Source organism: Lontra canadensis, unplaced genomic scaffold (genome assembly GCF_010015895.1).
Source record: "Lontra canadensis isolate GAN:19392208 unplaced genomic scaffold, GSC_riverotter_1.0 scaffold31, whole genome shotgun sequence".
Taxonomy (NCBI): Eukaryota; Metazoa; Chordata; class Mammalia; order Carnivora; family Mustelidae; genus Lontra; species Lontra canadensis.
In genome coordinates this window covers 3,788,430-3,807,026 of record NW_022631025.1, presented here as the reverse complement: position 1 = coordinate 3,807,026, position 18,597 = coordinate 3,788,430, and the positions used below count along the sequence as shown (strand labels likewise).

General features: G+C 40.3%; 2 protein-coding genes and 1 long non-coding RNA gene across 4 annotated transcripts in view; 1 reads left to right on the top strand and 2 right to left on the bottom strand.

Annotated features, from left to right (window-relative positions):
* The window catches only part of CENPP (centromere protein P), a 225,779-nt gene that overhangs the window by 83,172 nt on the left and 124,010 nt on the right, over positions 1-18,597 (top strand). The window lies entirely within an intron of this gene.
* The window catches only part of LOC116872946, a 175,334-nt gene that overhangs the window by 34,289 nt on the left and 122,448 nt on the right, over positions 1-18,597 (bottom strand). The window lies entirely within an intron of this gene.
* OMD (osteomodulin) lies at positions 2,938-11,051 on the bottom strand. 2 transcript variants are annotated; one of them, XM_032866464.1, is made up of 4 exons: positions 10,766-11,051; positions 5,804-5,889; positions 4,476-5,429; positions 2,938-3,250 (listed from the first exon to the last, which is right to left on the bottom strand). In XM_032866464.1, exons 3-4 carry the CDS (start codon positions 5,413-5,415, stop codon positions 2,943-2,945), a joined length of 1,248 nt encoding a protein of 415 aa, XP_032722355.1. In that variant the 5' UTR covers positions 5,416-5,429; positions 5,804-5,889; positions 10,766-11,051; the 3' UTR covers positions 2,938-2,942. The 2 variants fall into 2 exon arrangements, with proteins under 2 accessions (XP_032722355.1, XP_032722354.1); XM_032866463.1 differs by lacking the exon at positions 5,804-5,889.

The window sequence follows — 18,597 nt, the reverse complement described above, 5'->3', positions numbered from 1 at the left end:
ATTCTGAGTATTGGAGGTTTTGGTTTTAAACTCTGCAAGAGGTGAAGGAAGTAATGACATGTTTGTGTATTCATCTCAGTTCGGGAGCTTGTTTCTCCACTCCTGGCATCAGTGGCTACCGATACGTGAGGGTACCTCCTCTTCTGGAAACCTTGAGCTACTTGACCGCGTCCTGACCTGAAATAAAGTCTGGATATTTATCTGTGCTCCTCTTGTCATTAATAGTACTGCCACGTTAGCATTGTATTTCTTGTGTTAGAATGAGTTGATTTTAGGGGCGTCTGGGTTGCTTGGTGGGTTAAGCCTTTGCCTTCGGCTCAGGTCATGATCCCAGGGTCCTGGGATCAAGCCCCGCATTGGGCTTTCTGCTGAGCAGGGAGACTGCTTCCCCCCTCTCTCTGCCTGCCTCTCTGCCTACTTGTGATCTGTCAAATAAACAAATAAATAAATCTTAAACAACAAAAAAAGAATGAGTTGATATTATTTTCTTTAAGTTTTTTTATTAACAGCTTTATTGAGACAATTCACACCTCATATAGTTCACCCTTTTAAAATCTACGATTCAATAATTTTTGGTAATTTTAGATTTACACAGCCATTACCCTAATCAGTTTTAGAACATTTTCATTCCCTCCAAAAACAGACCCTCTGCTCATTGACAGTCACTCCCCACTTACCCTCTTCCCCTCCCGCAGCCCCAGGCAACCAGGAATCTTTCTGTCTTTGTAGATTTGCATGTTCTGAGCATTTCATTTAAATGAAGTCATACTGTTGTTCTGCAGTCTTCTGTGATGGAGTTTTCACCTCGCAAGATGTTTTCCTGGCTCATCTGTGTGGTAGCATGACATTTCAGTACTTCATTTCTTCTCTCGGCTAAGTAATACTCTTGTGTGTTTATACCTCATTTTATTTATCCTTTCATCAGCTGATGGGCATTTGGGTGCTTTCCACTTTTCGGCTGTTAGTAGATAGTGCTGCTCTGAACGTTTGCAGACATATTTCTGTGTGAACATATGTGTTTAGTTCTCTTGAGTATGTATCTAGCAGTGGAATGGCTGCATCCTAAGTGACTAAATTTTGAACTGCCACACTGCTTTCCAAAACAGCTGCACCACTGGATATCCCACAAGCAGTGTGTGAGAGCCCTACTCTCTCTGCCTCCTTGCTAATAACGTCTGTTCTGGGTCTTGTCTTCTTGGTTCGAGCCCTCCCAGTGCCTGTGGAAGGGTCTCTTAGGGTTTTCATGGACATTTCCCTGATGGCCTCTCTTTAGTTTCTAAATTGTTTTAGGTTAGAAATAGTTGTATCTCTTTTATCTCCTGAAACATGCATAGTATTTTCCAATATTAAGTGGGCCTTAATTTTTTTTTTAACCTCTGTTGGAAGTGTGCTTTGTCCACATTACTGGAATTTTGCTCTGCTACCCTCACCGTTGTATCTTGAGGTATCACAAGTGCACATACGTTCTGTTTCTTGCCCTTACTGCTAAGCCCTACACACCAAATGCCTTGATGAATGTTAATTAAATGAATGAATGGAGTGTTATTTGTGTTCATTCTGAATTGTTGAGCTATTCCTTTGGGACAGGTGGGTGTTCTGTTTCTGCTAAATGCTAATAATTTAATGAAAGAAATAAAGATCATTAGGAGCTTCATTTTCCACTTTATCTCCAGCAAAATGAAGACTCACCACTTGAAAACTCCTAAAGTTTTAACAGCCAAAAAGTGGAAAGCACCCAAATGTCTGGTCCTGGCCTGTTGTCCACATTATTAACGTTTAAGGTTTGGGTTCCCTGTGTAGGTCTCCCTATCTCTGTTTCTTCCTCTCCTGAGGAACTCTGAAATGTCAGTTGATAAGTCAGAAGAGCTCATCACAGCACTTCCATCATCTTCTTTACAAGGCGTACTTAAAATACTTCAAAATGACAGGTTAAATAATAGGTGTGTCTAAGGTTTTAAAGAAGTTATCAAAGCTTGTCCAAATTGTAAAGGAACTCTGTTCAGCTTTAGTGCTAATTAAATAAATATGGGCTGATGCTCATACGTGTTTCTACTCTATTGTACTAGGAAAATGGAAGTGTTTTAATAATGCTGGTATACTGTTGTGTGCTAAACTAACCATGTGAGCAAAGCAGTTTTTTATTGGTGAATCTCTGTGTAGCTACAATAACAACAAAAACTTTCCCTAGTGAGTTTACTATAGAAACATTGATCCCCACTAAAATGGAAGACAGATTGTTTTGGACAGTTGCTGAAATCTGCTAAAATATGATTGTGATGAGACAGTTTAGTGTTTTTTTTAGTTATCCAGATACATGTTTTAGAATTGTGTGGCTTTGGTGCTCTGAGAGAAAAACAAAGACCAGTTGATTTCGTGAAACTACAAGTCTTGGATCTGTAGCAGAATGGCCTCTTTTGAAAATCAGAAGCATCCTCTCTTGCTCTCAGTGGTAGGGCCAGGGAGGTGGATGTCATGGTGATAAGATTTCACATACAAGTGTGAAAGCTTTTCTGGAGATCAGGTCAAAGAAAATAACGGACTCCTGAGTGAATGACTGCCCGTTACATGAACATAAGCCCGGGCATCTCAGCCCTGGCCTCTTCCATTTCTTGGCTTCTAGTGCTGCTGTTTTCGTCACTCTTAGAGCAGTTCATATCACTAGAGAAGGCATACTTTCTTTTCTCCTCAACCTGATAATACTGTTATTTTTAGTTTTTTATTCCCATGTCATTCTAATTTATATTTCTAAAGACTTGTGTAATTTTAAGTTTGAATACTGTGTAATGATACAAGTGTTATCAACAACTTAAATTCAATCTGATCTTGTACTAATGCATGATTCTAGATATATTACTGTGAGCCTTCCATGTTTAGTTCAATTAATACTGAATAATACCGTTGTATACAATCATAAATGTATACCTGTATAGCTCTTGCCATGCTTAACTTCCATAATAGTGAGGGTCAATGTTTTCTTCTGTTTCTTCTTGCTCTGGACCTTCTTGGTGATCTTCATGTTCTTCACTATCAGGATCATCCGGAAATTTCCTGAAAACCTGAGTCTTCAGTTGTATTGTTTGCCCATTAGTGCTTCTCTGCTCGCCATAATAAATAGTGTGTAAATTAGGAAAGCAGAGGGAAACATATGAGCTTATTGGCTCTTTCAGCTTATTTTGGTCCATACGGATGTACGTTAAGTGGTGGTAATACAGTGGGTCAACAGACGGACACATCACTGTAACATTGATATCTGAAAAATACAAATTAAAGATTAATCCTGCTGCATTACCTCTAGATCCTACGTTGGAATTTATTAAAATACGAGATAGTCTTATTAAAATTCTTATAGGTAGAATTAGGTTTAATTAGTTTTTACAGTAATCAAATAATAAAATGAAGAAAATGAAACTACAGATGAATTATATGTTCTCAAAGTAAATGATGGCTTTCAGAGCGCATCTGTCCTGATGAGCACTGGGTGATGGATGGAAAAGCTGAATCACTGTATTGTACATCTGGAACTAACACAGCACTGTGTGCTAACTGTACTGGAATTAAAACTTGAAAAAAAGGGTGGCTCTTTTGGCTATTTAATTATTTGTTATGTAATAAATTCATAGTATAAGTAATCTCAGAAAGAACAAAGCAAAAAACACCTTTAGTCCCAACTACTCAGGAAGCTCCTATTTTTTCAGATACTCTACAGTACTACTTGTCAGTGTTCAAAGTGATAACATTACATAGAAAAGACTATAAACTTGGGTGCCTGGGTGGCTCAGTCGGTTAAGCTCTCCTGCTCCCGATTTGTGCATTCTCTCTCTCTCTGTGTCTCTCTCTCTCAAATAGATAAATCATTAAAAGAAAATAAAATAAACTTTTATTATTTTTTTTAAAATTTCATTTATTTATGTGACAGAGAGAGATCACAAGTAGGCAGAGAGGCAGGCAGAGAGAGATGGGTAGGCAGGCTCCCTGCTGAGCAGAGAGCATGATGTGGGTCTCGATCCCACCCTGAGACCGAGAGCTGAGCTGAAGGCAGAAGCTTAACCCACTGAGCCACCCAGGCGCCCCAAGGCTATAAACTTTTATAGCACACCTTTCTGAGGCTAGCTTTGGCATTTCCCTAGCTACTTAAGTCAACTATCTTCAGCAATGTGTAAAGCATAGATGTTTTTTAAAAAAGATTTTTTCTTTAGGAGTGCCTGGGTGGCTCAGTCAGTTTAAGCTTCTGCTTTCAGCTCAGGTCATGTTCTTAGAGTCTTGGGATCAAGCCCCATGTTGGGCTCCTTGCTCAGCAGGAAGCCTGCCTCTCTCTCTTCTACTCCCTGTGCTTGTGTTCCCTCTCTCGATGTCCCTGCTTCTCTGCTATCCCTTTCTCTCAAATAAGTAAATAAAGGTCTTCAAAAAAAAAAAAAAAAAAAAAGATCAGCATAATATTCCTTTGTGTTTAAAAAAGATAATGAAATTTTACATACTTTCAATTTCATTATTTTCTAGGTATAGGTGTTGTAAACTTCTTGGAATATAGAATGCTTGCTTCAGTTTGTTGTGTCCAACATTGAGCTCTATAAGGTTGGGAAGATTAAAAATATTATGTGGGATATCTTGTAGTTTGTTGTGTGACATTCGTAGAGCCTGGAGTTTGGGAAGTTTTTTGAAGTAATTTTCTGGTATAGCAGAAATTGAATTATTTTCCAAAGACAGGTACATAAGTGAAGAAGGCAGACCAGGAGGCATTGACTCTAATCTGTTATTACATAGGTTGAGCTGCATTAATTTTTCCATTTTGGCAAGTACGTTTTCTTGTAACATGGAATCCTCGAGATGATTGTAACAGAGATCAAGCATTGTCAAGTTTACTAGCCCATCCATGGCATTTGTCTGCAATCTGGAGATCTCATTATAGCCAAGAAGAAGTCTCTCCAAAGACTTAGGGAGAGGAAATGGAAATTCTTCTAAATTGTTATGCTGTAGGTGAAGTTGTAGTAGATTTGACAACTTAGCAAACACACCATGATCAATCTTTTGAGATGTAATTTTGTTGTGGCTGAGGTTGATTTCTTTGAGATGAGTTGCGTTGATGAATGAATCCGCAGTCACAGCCTCAATTTCATTGAATTGAAGGTAGACCTGCTGTATGTGTGCTGGGACACGTGGGATAGTCTTGAGTTTGCGATTGTCACAATACATTGATGATGGAAAATTGGGTGGACAGAAGCATTCAGTGGCACAGCCTAACATATACTGATGAAAAGGAACTTGAAAGTCCTCATTTTGATGAAATTGGAATTCTGGTTGGTAGACATCATCTGGGTCTTGATCATAATCTTCATCCCATTGATAATTTTCATATTGGCAATATACTTTGACTCCAAAAAAGAAGAAAAGGACATGTGCTAGACTTAAAAAGCCCATGTTCCTTTTTTGTCCTATTATAAGGAGAAAGCAAATATATTGTGGGAAAAGTCAGTAAATCCTAGAAGAATTTTTGTGTAAATTAACAGTTACATAAAGTGCATAATATCTGTATCTGTATTGAAATATATAAAACAATCCAGAATAAATGGGCAATGCTCAAACCAAAATTAATGTTTAAGTACCAATAAGATGGTATTTTTTTTAAAAGTCACATTTTACACTGAACCAGACTACATACCCATCTTTGAAGGGAATCCTAGTTTGTCTTGCTTCCTATAGATTTACAATGATAACATGACCTCTCAACCCCAAAACTGGGTATTCCGTCCACTAAAAATGCTGAGTGTTCCACTAACTATATGGTCCCTTCAGTGATGGTCATTACCTATGAGAGGAGACGCTCTTGGTCTTAGTTAATATTAACCAATATTTTCCCACTGCAGCTTCTGTTTTTCGATGCTCTTTTCTGCCCTTGGAAGAACATGAAACATTCCTTTTTATGTAAGAGCTTGAGATTTTCAAAATAGCTCTCATCTTTCCTCTTAGTGTTTCTGGCCAAGTCTAACCATGACTTCCAGTTTTCCCCCATGAAACCGTTTCCAGAATCCAATTATTTTGTCTCTGACTCCACTTGACTCAAATCCCAAATACACGCAATATTTACCGTCTACAAACTTTGAGCTTTTAGTAGGTTATTCTATATATTTTCTTTCTTTCCACTAATTTTTTGAGTTAAGTCCTAGATAAACAGATACTGAAAGCACACTGTCTTGTCTCCCAGGAGTTGAAGTCTGGTGGAGAATCAAAAAGATGCACACAGTACAGGGAGGAGGAGGGTGTATAAGGGGTGCACTTCACGGGAGGAGTACTCAGCTTGAGAAAGACCATTAACTTGAAGTTGTAGTGGTGGTCTACTGGATGAGGAGCCTGAAGACCTTCACTTCCCATCTGTCACTTAGGGCGGTCAAGCCACTTAACATGCCTGCCTCTTGCCTCCTCATGAAAATGAGAAATGTAATTGTTTCCTAGCTTATCTCAAGTAGTGGTTATGACAGTCACATGAGATGTGCATGTAAAAGTGCTTTGCAGGTTAGAAAGTGATCCAGATGGATAAGTTTGTTATTTAGATAAAGGTTAAAAGGAAGGAAAACAAAACAAAAAAAAAAGAATCTTACCTCTTTGATTGTAGGTGTTTTTCTCTACCTCTCTCATTCAAGGTTTCCTGAGAATCAATGTAACATGTCCCTATGTGTCATGAACTGACTTTTCTCTATCCCATTAGTCATTAGAGTGGTACAAGCTATTTTTCATCATTGAGATAATTGAAAAAATAGTTATTTAAATCATTGTCTATAACAGACCCCATTTGACAAAGTCTACCTTAGACCCTAACATCTTAGATTCTTTTTTATTTTCTTGTCAGGAACTATAAATGTATGGAAAGTAATTATGTGTTAACGTGGGATTTGGAGTTGATATTTAAGTAGAGTCAGGGACCCTTGATCTTTTCTTCCCTCCTGTGCGCCCAGAGCATGGGCCTTGTCATTACCAGGGTGTAGCTCCTTCACACCCTGACTTGTCTTTATAACTTACCCCATGGTGTAGCTCCAGCTGTAGTAATTCCTCAATTTCAGTAGGACGTAAAAATGGGGAACCCACTGTGTTTTCACTGCCCTTTATTCATTTATTCATACCTCCCAATGCACTCAGTTCCTCTCTGTGGCCTGGACCCCACGGCCCATCACCGTTGTCACTTGTTTGCACAGGTCCCTGATCCTCTGACCCCTTTCATCCTCTTATTCTTCTGGTAATCTCCAACCCTGTTTCTTCAGTTGTCCATCTACATGCAGCCTGACTCATGCAGCAGAGCAAGTGGAGAGAAAACTGACCACACCAGCTGGTGTCACTTAAAATTCATGACCACTCATTGCTGCTCAGGGACATGTCCTTACTGCATTCCTTTTCCCTTGCTCCTAGACAAGCCTCTAAAAATTCCCATTTCCCACCAGTTTGGAATGACCACCTTGCTGCTGCTGCCTTTTTTTTTAAACCAAGAGGATAGGATCAAACAAAACAATGATTTAATCATATGTATGTTTTGTTATATTTAATCTCATCCCTACCTACAGAATATGTCAAAATAGCAGTGGTTTGATCTTTTAAAGCAATTGTTTTACAAATCTCAGTAGACTGCATGCACTGTTCCTTCATATCGGTGGGATTCATAGAGGATGTGACATTTGACCTAGATTTTGAAGAATGTTAGGGTTCTCATAGAGGAAGACCAGGAAGATTTCCAGACAGAAGAGATGACCAAAACATGTAAGGAACAAAGAGTAGGGTACTTGGGGAATAGTGGTTAGCTATTGAAGGAGTAAAATAAGACTGTCATAGCTAATCTGGACCAGAATCTAGAGGGCCTGAATTCTGACCTGTGGAGTCTGCACTCAGGGAATGAACACCTAATTTAATTCATTAAGGTAGTTGAGCCACAATCTTCACACTGAATTGTTGGTGGGTGAAGTAGGAGAAAGTCCTGCAGGGAGATCATCTCACCCCGAAGGGCAGTTTTCAGTTCTGGCTAACTCAGGGTGCTGGAAAGCTCCAATTGGGTCTGCTGCCTTAGTGACCGGTGCTAGAGGTTGTGTGAGAACCTGGCTAGTCAACCACCTTACAGATATTAGTAGTTAAACTTTGGTTGAGTTTAGACTGCAGTTACTTCTGAGTGTGAGGCACTGTATTTGGTGAGGAACACAGAGATGAAGATATGAAGATGTGGTCCCCTCCATAAAGAGCATACGGTTTATGGGAGAGACCCAACATGGCAAACCATATTCTCAGACAAAGGAAAATAATGTTTACCTCCTAGACCCCAGTGCCGTGGGTACAGTGGCTTAACCCTGCCTCGGGCAGACGGGGAAGTCTTTGTAGTATCATTTGCTCCAGATCTTGGGAGATTAGCAGGAATGGGTGTAGAACATCCTATATATTTTACTCACTAGTTGATAATACTTTATGTGTTAAATTTGTAGCTTTTATGGTACTTATTATAGTGGAGCATATTAACTTTTTGAAGTACCTGTCATACTTCACTTCAGTCTCATTGCACCACAGCGTTCAACTGTAAGTTTGCTGTGTCTCACAAAGGTATACGTAGAAGCAGGGCAGAGGCATGCCGCTGCAGGGGCGGGGGGAGGTAAGGCATGGAGGGGGTCTTGGAAGCTGACTGTTACACAAACTTTGAAATGAGCAAGCTCATCAGAGCTCTGAATTTCATCCTTGTATTAAGAACAGTAGCAATAGGGGTGCCTGGGTGGCTCAGTTGGTTAAGCAGCTGCCTTCGGCTCAGATCATGATTCCAGGGTCCTGGGATCGAGCCCCGTATCGGGCTCCCTGCTTAGTGGAGAGCCTGCCTCTCTCTCTCCCTCTGCCTGCCGCTCTGCTTACTTGGGCTCTCTATCTCTCTGTCAAATACATAAATAAAATCTTTGGGGGAAAAAAAAAGGAATAGTAGCAATAATCAATCACTAACCTTACATTTGAGAATGAAGGTTTTGACTCTAACAATTATGAGAAATATATTGGGAAAAAGGAGACCTGGGTGATACTTTCAATCCGGCACTTAAATGCGTCCCTTTGACTTGGGATCAAGACCTCATTATGGGAGTCTCCCTGAAAATAAAGGGATTCTTTAGTGTTGGCTGCTTTTAGTCTTCTTGGCCACCTATGAAGATAAGCTTTCCCTAAGGACAGTTTCTCTTCTGAATTGTCCTCTAAGGACCTTGGCTCTGCAGCTCAGCCTGATCCCTCTTCCTTTTGACCAAGTCCAGTTTTCTGGTTTGAAATCAACCCTGTCTCCATCCAGAGGCCCATTATTTCCTATTCATCTTAGTCTTCAACTTCCTCTCTGGTGAGTTTCCCTGTTATAATGACTTCTTATTTCTTTTTATCCAAGTTTTCCATTTAACTGATCTCTTCCTAGCCATTTGCAAAGCACATTTTTATTACTTCTGCCTTTCATGTTCTACAATTTATGCCTCATTCCCTATAGAATTGCTCATAGCAAAACAGAACACTCACCGCCAGTCTCCCACTTCCTGACCTAATTTCTGGCAGAATCTAGTACAATGCACAGTGTATAAGTGCTCAGACATTTGTTGAATGGATGACTGGATTAATAAGTTACAGATTGCATCCTGTTAGCGATGCGTGTCGCTACTAATGCTGATTATTTCTAGGTATTATTTTGCCTCAGTCGTTTTCTTTAAATGGACACAGTCACAGAGAACATGGCTGTTCTCTCCAGTGGTGTCTCTGGTCACAGCGTGCTATTCCCATTACAGAGTAATAGAAAAGTAAAAGATGTGAACAGAATCTTTAAAGCAATGGAAAATATATATTACCGATTTTTAAAACTATCCATTAATGTGAATTTTTCATATTATAGCTATAAATGCTTCTATGTTATAATATCTCTCTTAGTTGGGAAAAAGCACTTGTGCTTTCATAAGGAAGTTCTAATTAAAATGAGATCGAACTTTGTTCTGGAAAGGTTAAAGTAATTGGAAAGCCTTATTGCATTTTGTTAAAGACTCATTATTTTATTGATTTGCCACAGAAACTAGGATATAAGAAACCAGAGTATTAGAATAGACTCAGATTTCTTTCCGAAGCGGTTTTAAATTTAACTCTATAAATAAAGTAGTTTACATCCTGTTTTATACCCAAGGCCTGAGGAAGTAAGCCTTTTACTACTAAAAATAAGAAAGTTTCAAAATTATTTTTAGCCATACTACATTTAAATCTTAACTGGAACCCAGGGAACTGTTTCCTTTATTACCAGATAGAGCAGTCACATCTTCCCTTCCAGAAAGAGTCAAATGAAAGCAAAAATATGTTACTCTCAAGGATTTGGTCAACAGAGAAATATTAAGAAAATTTCTATTGAAATCGATACAAACATCCTTCTTCCCTACAAGCAGAATCTGTCAACCTGCCCAGATGTATGGCTCACAGACATTTGCCAGTTTTGTCATTTAAAGTTGAGAGTGAGAGAGGAGACAGTGATGCCATTAACATAAAAATCTTTCATTCTGAATTAAAAATAAATCTAAACAAAGATTATTTATTGGGTAAATCTTAACTTAGAAAATTTAAATCACTGTATTACTGCTTTCTCTGAATATTTTTGCTAATCAAATTTTAAAGTAGATTTATCAGATATTGCCTCCAAATATTGTGCTTTTATGATCTATTTTAATGTTAAACAAATCAAATATACTTAAAAAGTTTTAATAGTAGGAACAGTTTCTTAAAAAAAAAATTGAAAATTATTTTATCATCATACCTGTTAAGTTTGCTTTAGTTTTCAGGGGTTGATGAATTTGCAAATCCTGTAAATTGAATCAGATATTCCTAAATTCTTTAACTGAGTCTCTTAAAAATCCACAGTAACTGTGTATCCAGACAGGGCTGTCCTTGAATTACTGTAGCAATTTAAGCAAATATAATCTGCTTGGAAAACACTTGGGTTGAATTAAGATTATGTATTTCTTTTCATTATCCAAAACTTTGTGGATTCAAATTGAGATGCTTGTGCTGTTGGTCAGATTTATGTGGCTTACTTCCCTTTCTTTTCCCCTTAATTTTGGTTTGAGGTGTGGCAAGAATTTCCTCTAATATGAAAGGCAAACAGAACTAAATGAAACAGCATGTACTGATTACTGTTTTTATTTTCATTTTCATGCCAAAGAATTCTCCAAATTAAGGTCCCCTGTAACTTGGAGCTCAGTGTCTCAACAATTTAAGGTGGAACTCAAGAGTGGTCTTGAAATGTCCCTTGTCTGAAACCTCACGTCACACCAGGGCTTTCCTTTATGAAGACAAGCAACCAAGATTAGAAACATACAGCATTGCATGTCTAGTTTTTTTTTTTTTTTTTTAAGATTTTATTTATTTGAGAGAGAGCACAAGCAGTGGGAGAGGGAGAAGCAGGCTTCACTCTGAACAAGGAAGCAAGGAGCCCTACAACCTCGATCCCAGGAACCCGAAATCATGACCTGAGCCAATCCAAAGTCTGTTCCTTACCGACTGAGCCACCCTGGCACCCCTCTAGTTTACTTTTTAAACAAAGGGATTTGTCATTAGTGACACAGATTAAATATATAACTTTTCCACATAGAGAATTATACCTTCTTTTCTGTTCCCTATCACTGTCCTCCTCTTCCTCCCAAATCTGTGCACTAGAACGCCTGCTACAAACCTTTGAAATAAAAATTAATCTGGTGGGGCTCCTGGGTGACTCAGTGGGTTAAGGCCTCTGCCTTTGGCTCGGGTCATGATCCCAGGGTCCTGGGATCGAGCCCCGCATTGGGCTCGCCGCTCCGCGGGGAGCCTGCTTCCCCCTCTTTCTCTCTGCCTGCCTCTCTGCCTACTTATGATTTCTGTCAAATAAATAAAATCTTTAAAAAAAAATTAATCTGGTGATGGAATTTAGTGTCTTGCACTCAGAAGGTAGATCTCTGATTTGCCTCTTTAGTACAAAAAATAATTTTGTAGTATTAACTAAGATGCCATTAGGAACTTCTGTTGCCTTTATTTTGTAGATGTAAAAAATCTCTTTTCACTGAATTGTTTTCCTGAGGAGTAGTGGTTAACTGCTTAAATGCTACATTTTTTCACTAGTGTGGGGTTTTTTTTTATTTTAAACAGAGAATTAACTTGTATTTCTTGGCAGTGAACCTTGAGTTCATGCTTTGGAAGACTCTTCAAAGTTTGTACAAACTAATAAGGTAAAGTGAATCCCAGAATTTGTCCTTGTGTCCTCAGTGTTTACCATTAGATTTTTACAAAGAAATCACAGGGTTTATTTTGTTATACTTCAGGTTTTTTAAAAGCATGCTGTGTTTGAAGTGATGCTTGGCAGTGCTGTAAAAATCTCGTCTATTATTTGAGGCGCTGGTATGTGAAACATGGCAGACTGTATTTGGGCCAGGATTTCATCTTGTTACTGATTTTTTCCATATGTTTCCTATTAGTCTTTGTTCTTAAACCTCAGGCTTCCATACTAAGGAAGAGAGAGCAAATCTGTGTAATTTTTTCCCAAGGATTTAATTTTATGTGCCCTCACAGTTCTTTTGGAAGAGAAACTTCAAGTCAAAAGCTTAATTTTCATATAATCCTCATTTAACACTGTGATTTGAACTTGTGATCATGATTATGTTGTTCATGTTCCTAACACATGTGGAAAGAATATTTATTAATAGATAGCTAGGGCACCTAGAATCACTCATGTCTAGGAAATTTAAAAGCGGTAGATGGTGTCCAGGAGGTTTAGGTTGGGAGGCAGGGGGCGTAAGAAGAGTGTTCGTTCACGTCAGACCTGATAGGAAAAGTAAAAGCTGTAAGTGATTGCGATCGTTCATGCTTTCGGTTTGATGGGTACAATTGCAGCAATTGAAGAGAGAAGTCCATTGAATTGATGAAAAGTCTCAATTATATTCTATGATGATAATTTGATTGAGGTAGATAAGTACCTTCATAGCTGAATAGTGCTAGTCGAGAAAGGCCAGACTGAGATCTGCTTGATTGTGGTAATCAGGGATTTTTTTCATTATACTCATTCAGCTAATATTTTTAGCACCTGATTTGTTTAAGGCAGTTTTAGGTGCTTGTGACTCAGCAGCACAAGTTTCTATTGTCACGGAACAGGAAAACAGAAAATAAACATATGAGGGGGTGCGGAGGGCAGTGGAGCAAGGTAGGGGGATCAAAGTGAATGAGCACAGGCACAAGTCAGCAGCTGTCACCCTCCTGCACACCTGCACTGGGACAGAGCGGTTATGTGTCTGCGTGGCGGGTGGTGGAGCCAGGGGTCTCACTGCTGGAGGGAGGCTTCGGACGAGCAAGGGGAAGCAGCCGGAATGACACACGCAGTTGGGCTAGAGCTGGAGACAGCGGTATGAATCCATGTTCAGCTTAATAGTACACAGGTGGCTCCATCTAGAAATGTCTGTAGATGCGTGTATGCACTGGCTGGTGTACCCACACCAGTCGCCTGGCTCTGTCGGCCGGGAGGGAGTGGAGGCAGTGACTCTGCAGCCGCAGCAAACACCCAGCACCCAGATCTTGGCAGCAGTGGCATCTGCTGCTGCTGCTTTTTTAAGATTTTATATATTTATTTATTGAGAGAGAGGGTGTGTGTGCCGGGGCAGGGGCAGACAGAAGGAAAGAATCTCAGGCGGACTCAGAGCTGAGCACAGAGCCCTTCACAGGTCTCACTCAGTCCAACAACTGTGAGCATGACCTGAGCCCAAATCAAGAGACGCTTAACTGACAGAGCCACCCAGGCATCCCCAGATCTTGGCTTCTGTTAACCTTCTGCCATAAGGGAAACCAAGCTCTTTGAAGAAATGGTTTATTCTAGGACTGAGGCATGGAGCATACAAGATGAGCCTGGGGTACCTTCCAGCACCAGAAAGTAAGGAGTTGCTAAGGAAGAAAGGGACATGGGAAATCAATGTATCTTCTCAGTTTTGCTGTGAACCTAAAAACTCTAAAAGATATTCTATTTAATAAATTTTTAAGAAAGGAAATTACTATTTTAGATAGTTTAGCAGAGACCTGATACAGTGAGGGACCAAGCCACATTGGTATCAAGAGGAAAAAGACAATATGGCTGGAGCTGAGTGATGTGGGTGGGGAAGGTACCTCAGAGAGGTGGCCAGGGCCAGCGTCACGGTCACATGTGCTCCTGACGTGCTCGGAAGCCTCGAAGCATTCTATATCAAATCACGTTTAGGAGGCACACTTGACCCTTAGCTGATGAACTGCTTCCATCAGAAAGACCATTCAGGCAGCCCCACAGAAGTTGTCCAAACTCTAGACATCACACATGCCCCGCAGAGGCCATCCTTGTGCCTTTGCCGCTCGCACCTTCCATTGCCCAGTTTTGTTCGCTTTTCCCGTAAATGGTGTCCCCATCCCAACTTCACTCACTGACGTAAGCCAGAAGGTTGGGAGTTGTCTAAGTGGGTGCATCCCAAAATGTGACAGGAGAGCCATCAGTGTGTGAATTGCCAGGGCTACTAATTTGAAGTTCAGGTGGTGGCATCCCTGTACGTCAGACCCGCAGAACCAGAAGCTCTGCGCACAAGCCTGGCGACTTACATTTTTAAGAGGTGTCCCAGGTGCTGTGGAAACTTGAGAACCACTGATTGAAATCACCTTCTGTCCGACACTTTCAAACTAGATCTGTTCCTGAGTCCTTTGTGATCTAGCACTGGAGTGTCTTTTTGGTGTGTCTGTGTCTCTTGGCCTACCCTGTCACCATCTCTCCTGTGACTGACATCTCTCCCTCAGATGCTGCAGCGGTGTCTTGACTCCTCTGTGTTCACACATCTCCTTTCCCAATCCAGTTTTCATCCTATCTATATTAAAATAAACCCAATTGTATAGTGTCTCACAGTGCCTCTGCCTAAAATCCTCCAGTGTTGCCTCATATTTTCAAATAAATGCCAAACAGGGGCCCCTAGGTGTCTCGGTCGGTTAGGTGTTCAACTCTTGGTTTCCAGATCGTGATCAGGTCATAATCTCAGGTCCTGGGATTAAGCATTGTGTGGGGCCCTGCACTCAGTGGGGAGTTGGCCTGAGGATTCTCTCTCTCTCTCTCCTTTTTCCTCTGCCCCCTCCCGTCCACGCTCTCTCCCTAAAACAAATAAATAAATCTTAAAAAAATATATAAATTCCAAACATAGGGGCATCTGCCTGGCTCAGTCAGTAGAGCATGTGATCCTTGGTCTCTGGATCATGATTTCAAGCCCCGTGTTGAACACAGATCTTAAAAAATAGATAAATGAATAAATGTAGCACTTAATTAGTTCAGAGAAATAAAAATAAATTCCTTTGGGGAAACTCTGATGGCCTACTTCTTGCTGTTCGTGGACCACCGATTTGTGTTTCTGGGCTGCTTTCTGGCCTCGAGCTGTCCTGCCCCTTCCTGTTCCTTCAGACACCAGCTGAAAGTCCTACAGTTCAACTCAATTCTGACACTGTCTACCCAGAGTTAGCATCACTTCTCACAGGTCAAGGGCTCGGTCCCACAAGACTGCCCCCACTTTGGATGCCAGTCGAAGTAGGAGGTCTCCAGCTTACCCACCACCTCTGTACAACATGGCTGTAGGCTCCTGCTGTCTTGTCTTCAGGTTGGTGAATTTTCTATAATGGCTCACAGAACTCAAACGCTTATGTTTATTGGTTTATTATTTAATAAAGCTCATGACAAAGGAAATGAGTATAAAGCCAGGTGAAGGAATGCCTGCTGTGAGGTCTGGAGGGGCCCTGAGCCCAGGAGCTTCTGTCCCCTTGGAACTGTGGCGCATTCGGGTCCCAGTCATGCATGTGCCCACCAAGCTGGGATCTCTCTGCGGCCTGTACCTTAGGGACTTTTGTTCAGGCTTCCTCACGCAGGCGTGATGGATGATGAACCCAATCTCTAACCCCTCTCCCTCCTCAGAAGATGGGGGCGTGGGGCTGAAAGTTCCAAGCTTCTGACCATAGCAGGTCTTTCTCATGACCAGCCCTCATCTACAAACCATCAGGGAGCCCGCCCAGAGTCACCTCCTTAGAACAAAAGATATTCCTATCACCCAGGAAATTCCAAGTGATTTCAGAGCTATCTGTCAGGAACTGGGGCAGACACCAAATGTGTATTTCTTATTTCACAAAAGTACACCACAAAAATTCTTCCTACAGCTTGTTTCCAACCTGCTGGTTCCCATCCCAGCGACACTGCTAAGGGCCCCCACATTGTCTGACTCCAAGCGACATAGTCACTGCTTTTGAGACCTTTGCAAAGTAGAATACAGTGATGTCATTTTCTTGTGACTCTTTCCCGAGATATTTTGTGCACCTATATGTATATTTAGCAAATATGTATATTTAAAAATTATTTTTAAAAAGAATTCATGCCTGAAATTGTCAGTTTTTCTAATCTTTTCCTAATACAATCTTTTCCTCTTATTGATGCAGTTAATATACTTTCATGTGTCACTGCACATGTGTGCAAATATATTTGAGTGATAAATCTGCAGGCTGGGCTCCATGTGTGTAATTAATTGCTCTCAGAGTGCCAAGGGCCTGTGTAAAATCCTCCTCGGTGTAGTGTAATAAGGTTTTATCTTTGGTGATCGAGTAGGTTAAATAACTCTTACTTGGAGTCTGTTTGAATATCTCTTATATTTCACAGCTACGTTTGCTTCTTTTCCTGGAGCTATCGGTATCTTTTACTTTCTTTTCTATTGTGTTGTAGGTCTTCGCTTTTTTTTTTTTTTTTCTTCTCTGAGTTTTAGGATTTCTTTGTAAGGGAAATTAGGCCTATGCGCTATGACTCAAAGCTGTTATTTTCCAGTTTGTCATTTGTCTTTGGCTTTGCTCTTGACAGTTTTGCCACGAAGACTTTCTGTTGTTGGGCTTATCGTATTTCTATTTAAGGCCCTCCAGCATTTTGTGTCAGAGTTAGAACCACCTTCCTCACTTAACGCATTGTCAGAAAACTCCCCCATTGGTTTCCACAGTTTCATCAAGGACTATGATGGTTTCTTTGCTGTTTTTAGTGTTTGCATTTAAATTTCTAATTTGTGGGGTGCCTGGGTGGCTCAGTGGGTTAAAGCCTCTGCCTTTGGCTCAGGTCATGATCCCAAGGTCCTGGGATCGAGCCCCACATCGGGGTCTCTGCTCTGCAGGGAGCCTGCTCCCCCTTCTCTCTGCCTACCTCTCTGCCTACTTGTGATCTCTGTCAAATAAATAAAATCTTAAAAAAAAAATCTCTAATTTGTTAGAATTTATAGTTCTTGTATAGTGTTCCCTTCTGTTTTTCGGGCAGCTCTACCCACGTCCCAGTGGCATTCATTGAACTGCCACCTTCCTCGTCCAGTGTGAAAGGCTGCCATTCCCACTGCTGATGAAGTTGTTTCTAGACATTCTGTTCTTGCCCCTTAAGCTGTCTGTGAACTATCTGGTTAGTTTATAAAACCATCCTTAACGTGGTCCCTGCTGATGATTTATCCAATACCTTGCATTCTACTACAGTTAGTACTTCTTGATTGATTTTTTTAAATTAAGTGTTACTTTGAGATACTTACAGACAATACATTTGTAAGAAATGGTACAAGGAGATCTTAGGTATGCTGTGCCTGGTTTCCTATAATGATAACATCTTGCAAAACTGTGGTATGTTATCACACCCAGGATATTGAGGGTGATACAGGTGAAAAGAGAACATTTACATCCCTGCAGGGATTCCACATGTCACCCTTTTATAGCCACAGAAACCTCCCATCACTAGCTCCTGGCAACTGCTCATCTCTTTCTATAATTTTGTCATTTAAAGAATATTATATAACAGGAATAATAGAATGTGTAACCCTTTGGAACTGACTTTTTCTTCACTCAGCATAACTCTCTGGAGACCCATCCAGGTTGTTGATCAGGTTGTATATCAATAGTTCATTCCTTTTTATTATTGAGCAATAAGGCTGATCACAGGTGGTGTAACCACTCACCTGCTGAAGTCCAGCTGAGTTGGGGCTATTCCTAATAAAGTTGCTGTAAACAGTCATCCACAGGTTTTTATGTGAACATCAGTCTTCATCTCCTGGGGTAAATGCCTAGGAGTGTAATTGCTAGGTCGTATGGTAAGCATATGTTTAGCTTGAAAAAAATCTGAACTATTTTTCAAAGGGACTATTCCATTTTGAATTCCCACTCACAATGAATGAGAGATCACTTTCTATACATCCTCCTCAGCATTTGGTGCTACCTTGAAGTCAGGTAGGATGATTCCTCCCCTTTTTTCAGAATTGTTTTGGCTATTCTCGTGCCTCTGCCTTTCCACATAAGTTTTGGAATAATCTTGTCTATATCTACAAAAAGCCTTGCTGGAATTTTGATCACAATTAAATTAAGCCTGTATATCAAATTTTGCCTTTTTTAAATTATTTTATTTTTAAGTTCTCTCTACATCAAATGTGGGGCTAACAACTCAGAGATCAAGGGTTACACGCCCTACCAACTGAGCCAGTCCAGCGCCCCTTGCCTGTTTTTAATTAGGTTGTTTGTCTCATTATGAGTGTAAGGGGTCTTTATACATTCTGAATACAAATCCTTTTATCAGATATATAT

What these genes read in the sequence shown, in the direction of transcription:
- OMD (XM_032866464.1), bottom strand. Translation starts at nt 5,415, where the DNA reads ATGGGCTTTTTAAGTCTAGCACATGTCCTTTTCTTCTTTTTTGGAGTC. An exon ending in AGAAAATAATGAAATTGAAA is followed by an intron (nt 3,251 to 4,475) that starts GTATGTAAAATT and finishes TGTATTTTTCAG; the next exon opens with ATATCAATGTTACAGTGATG.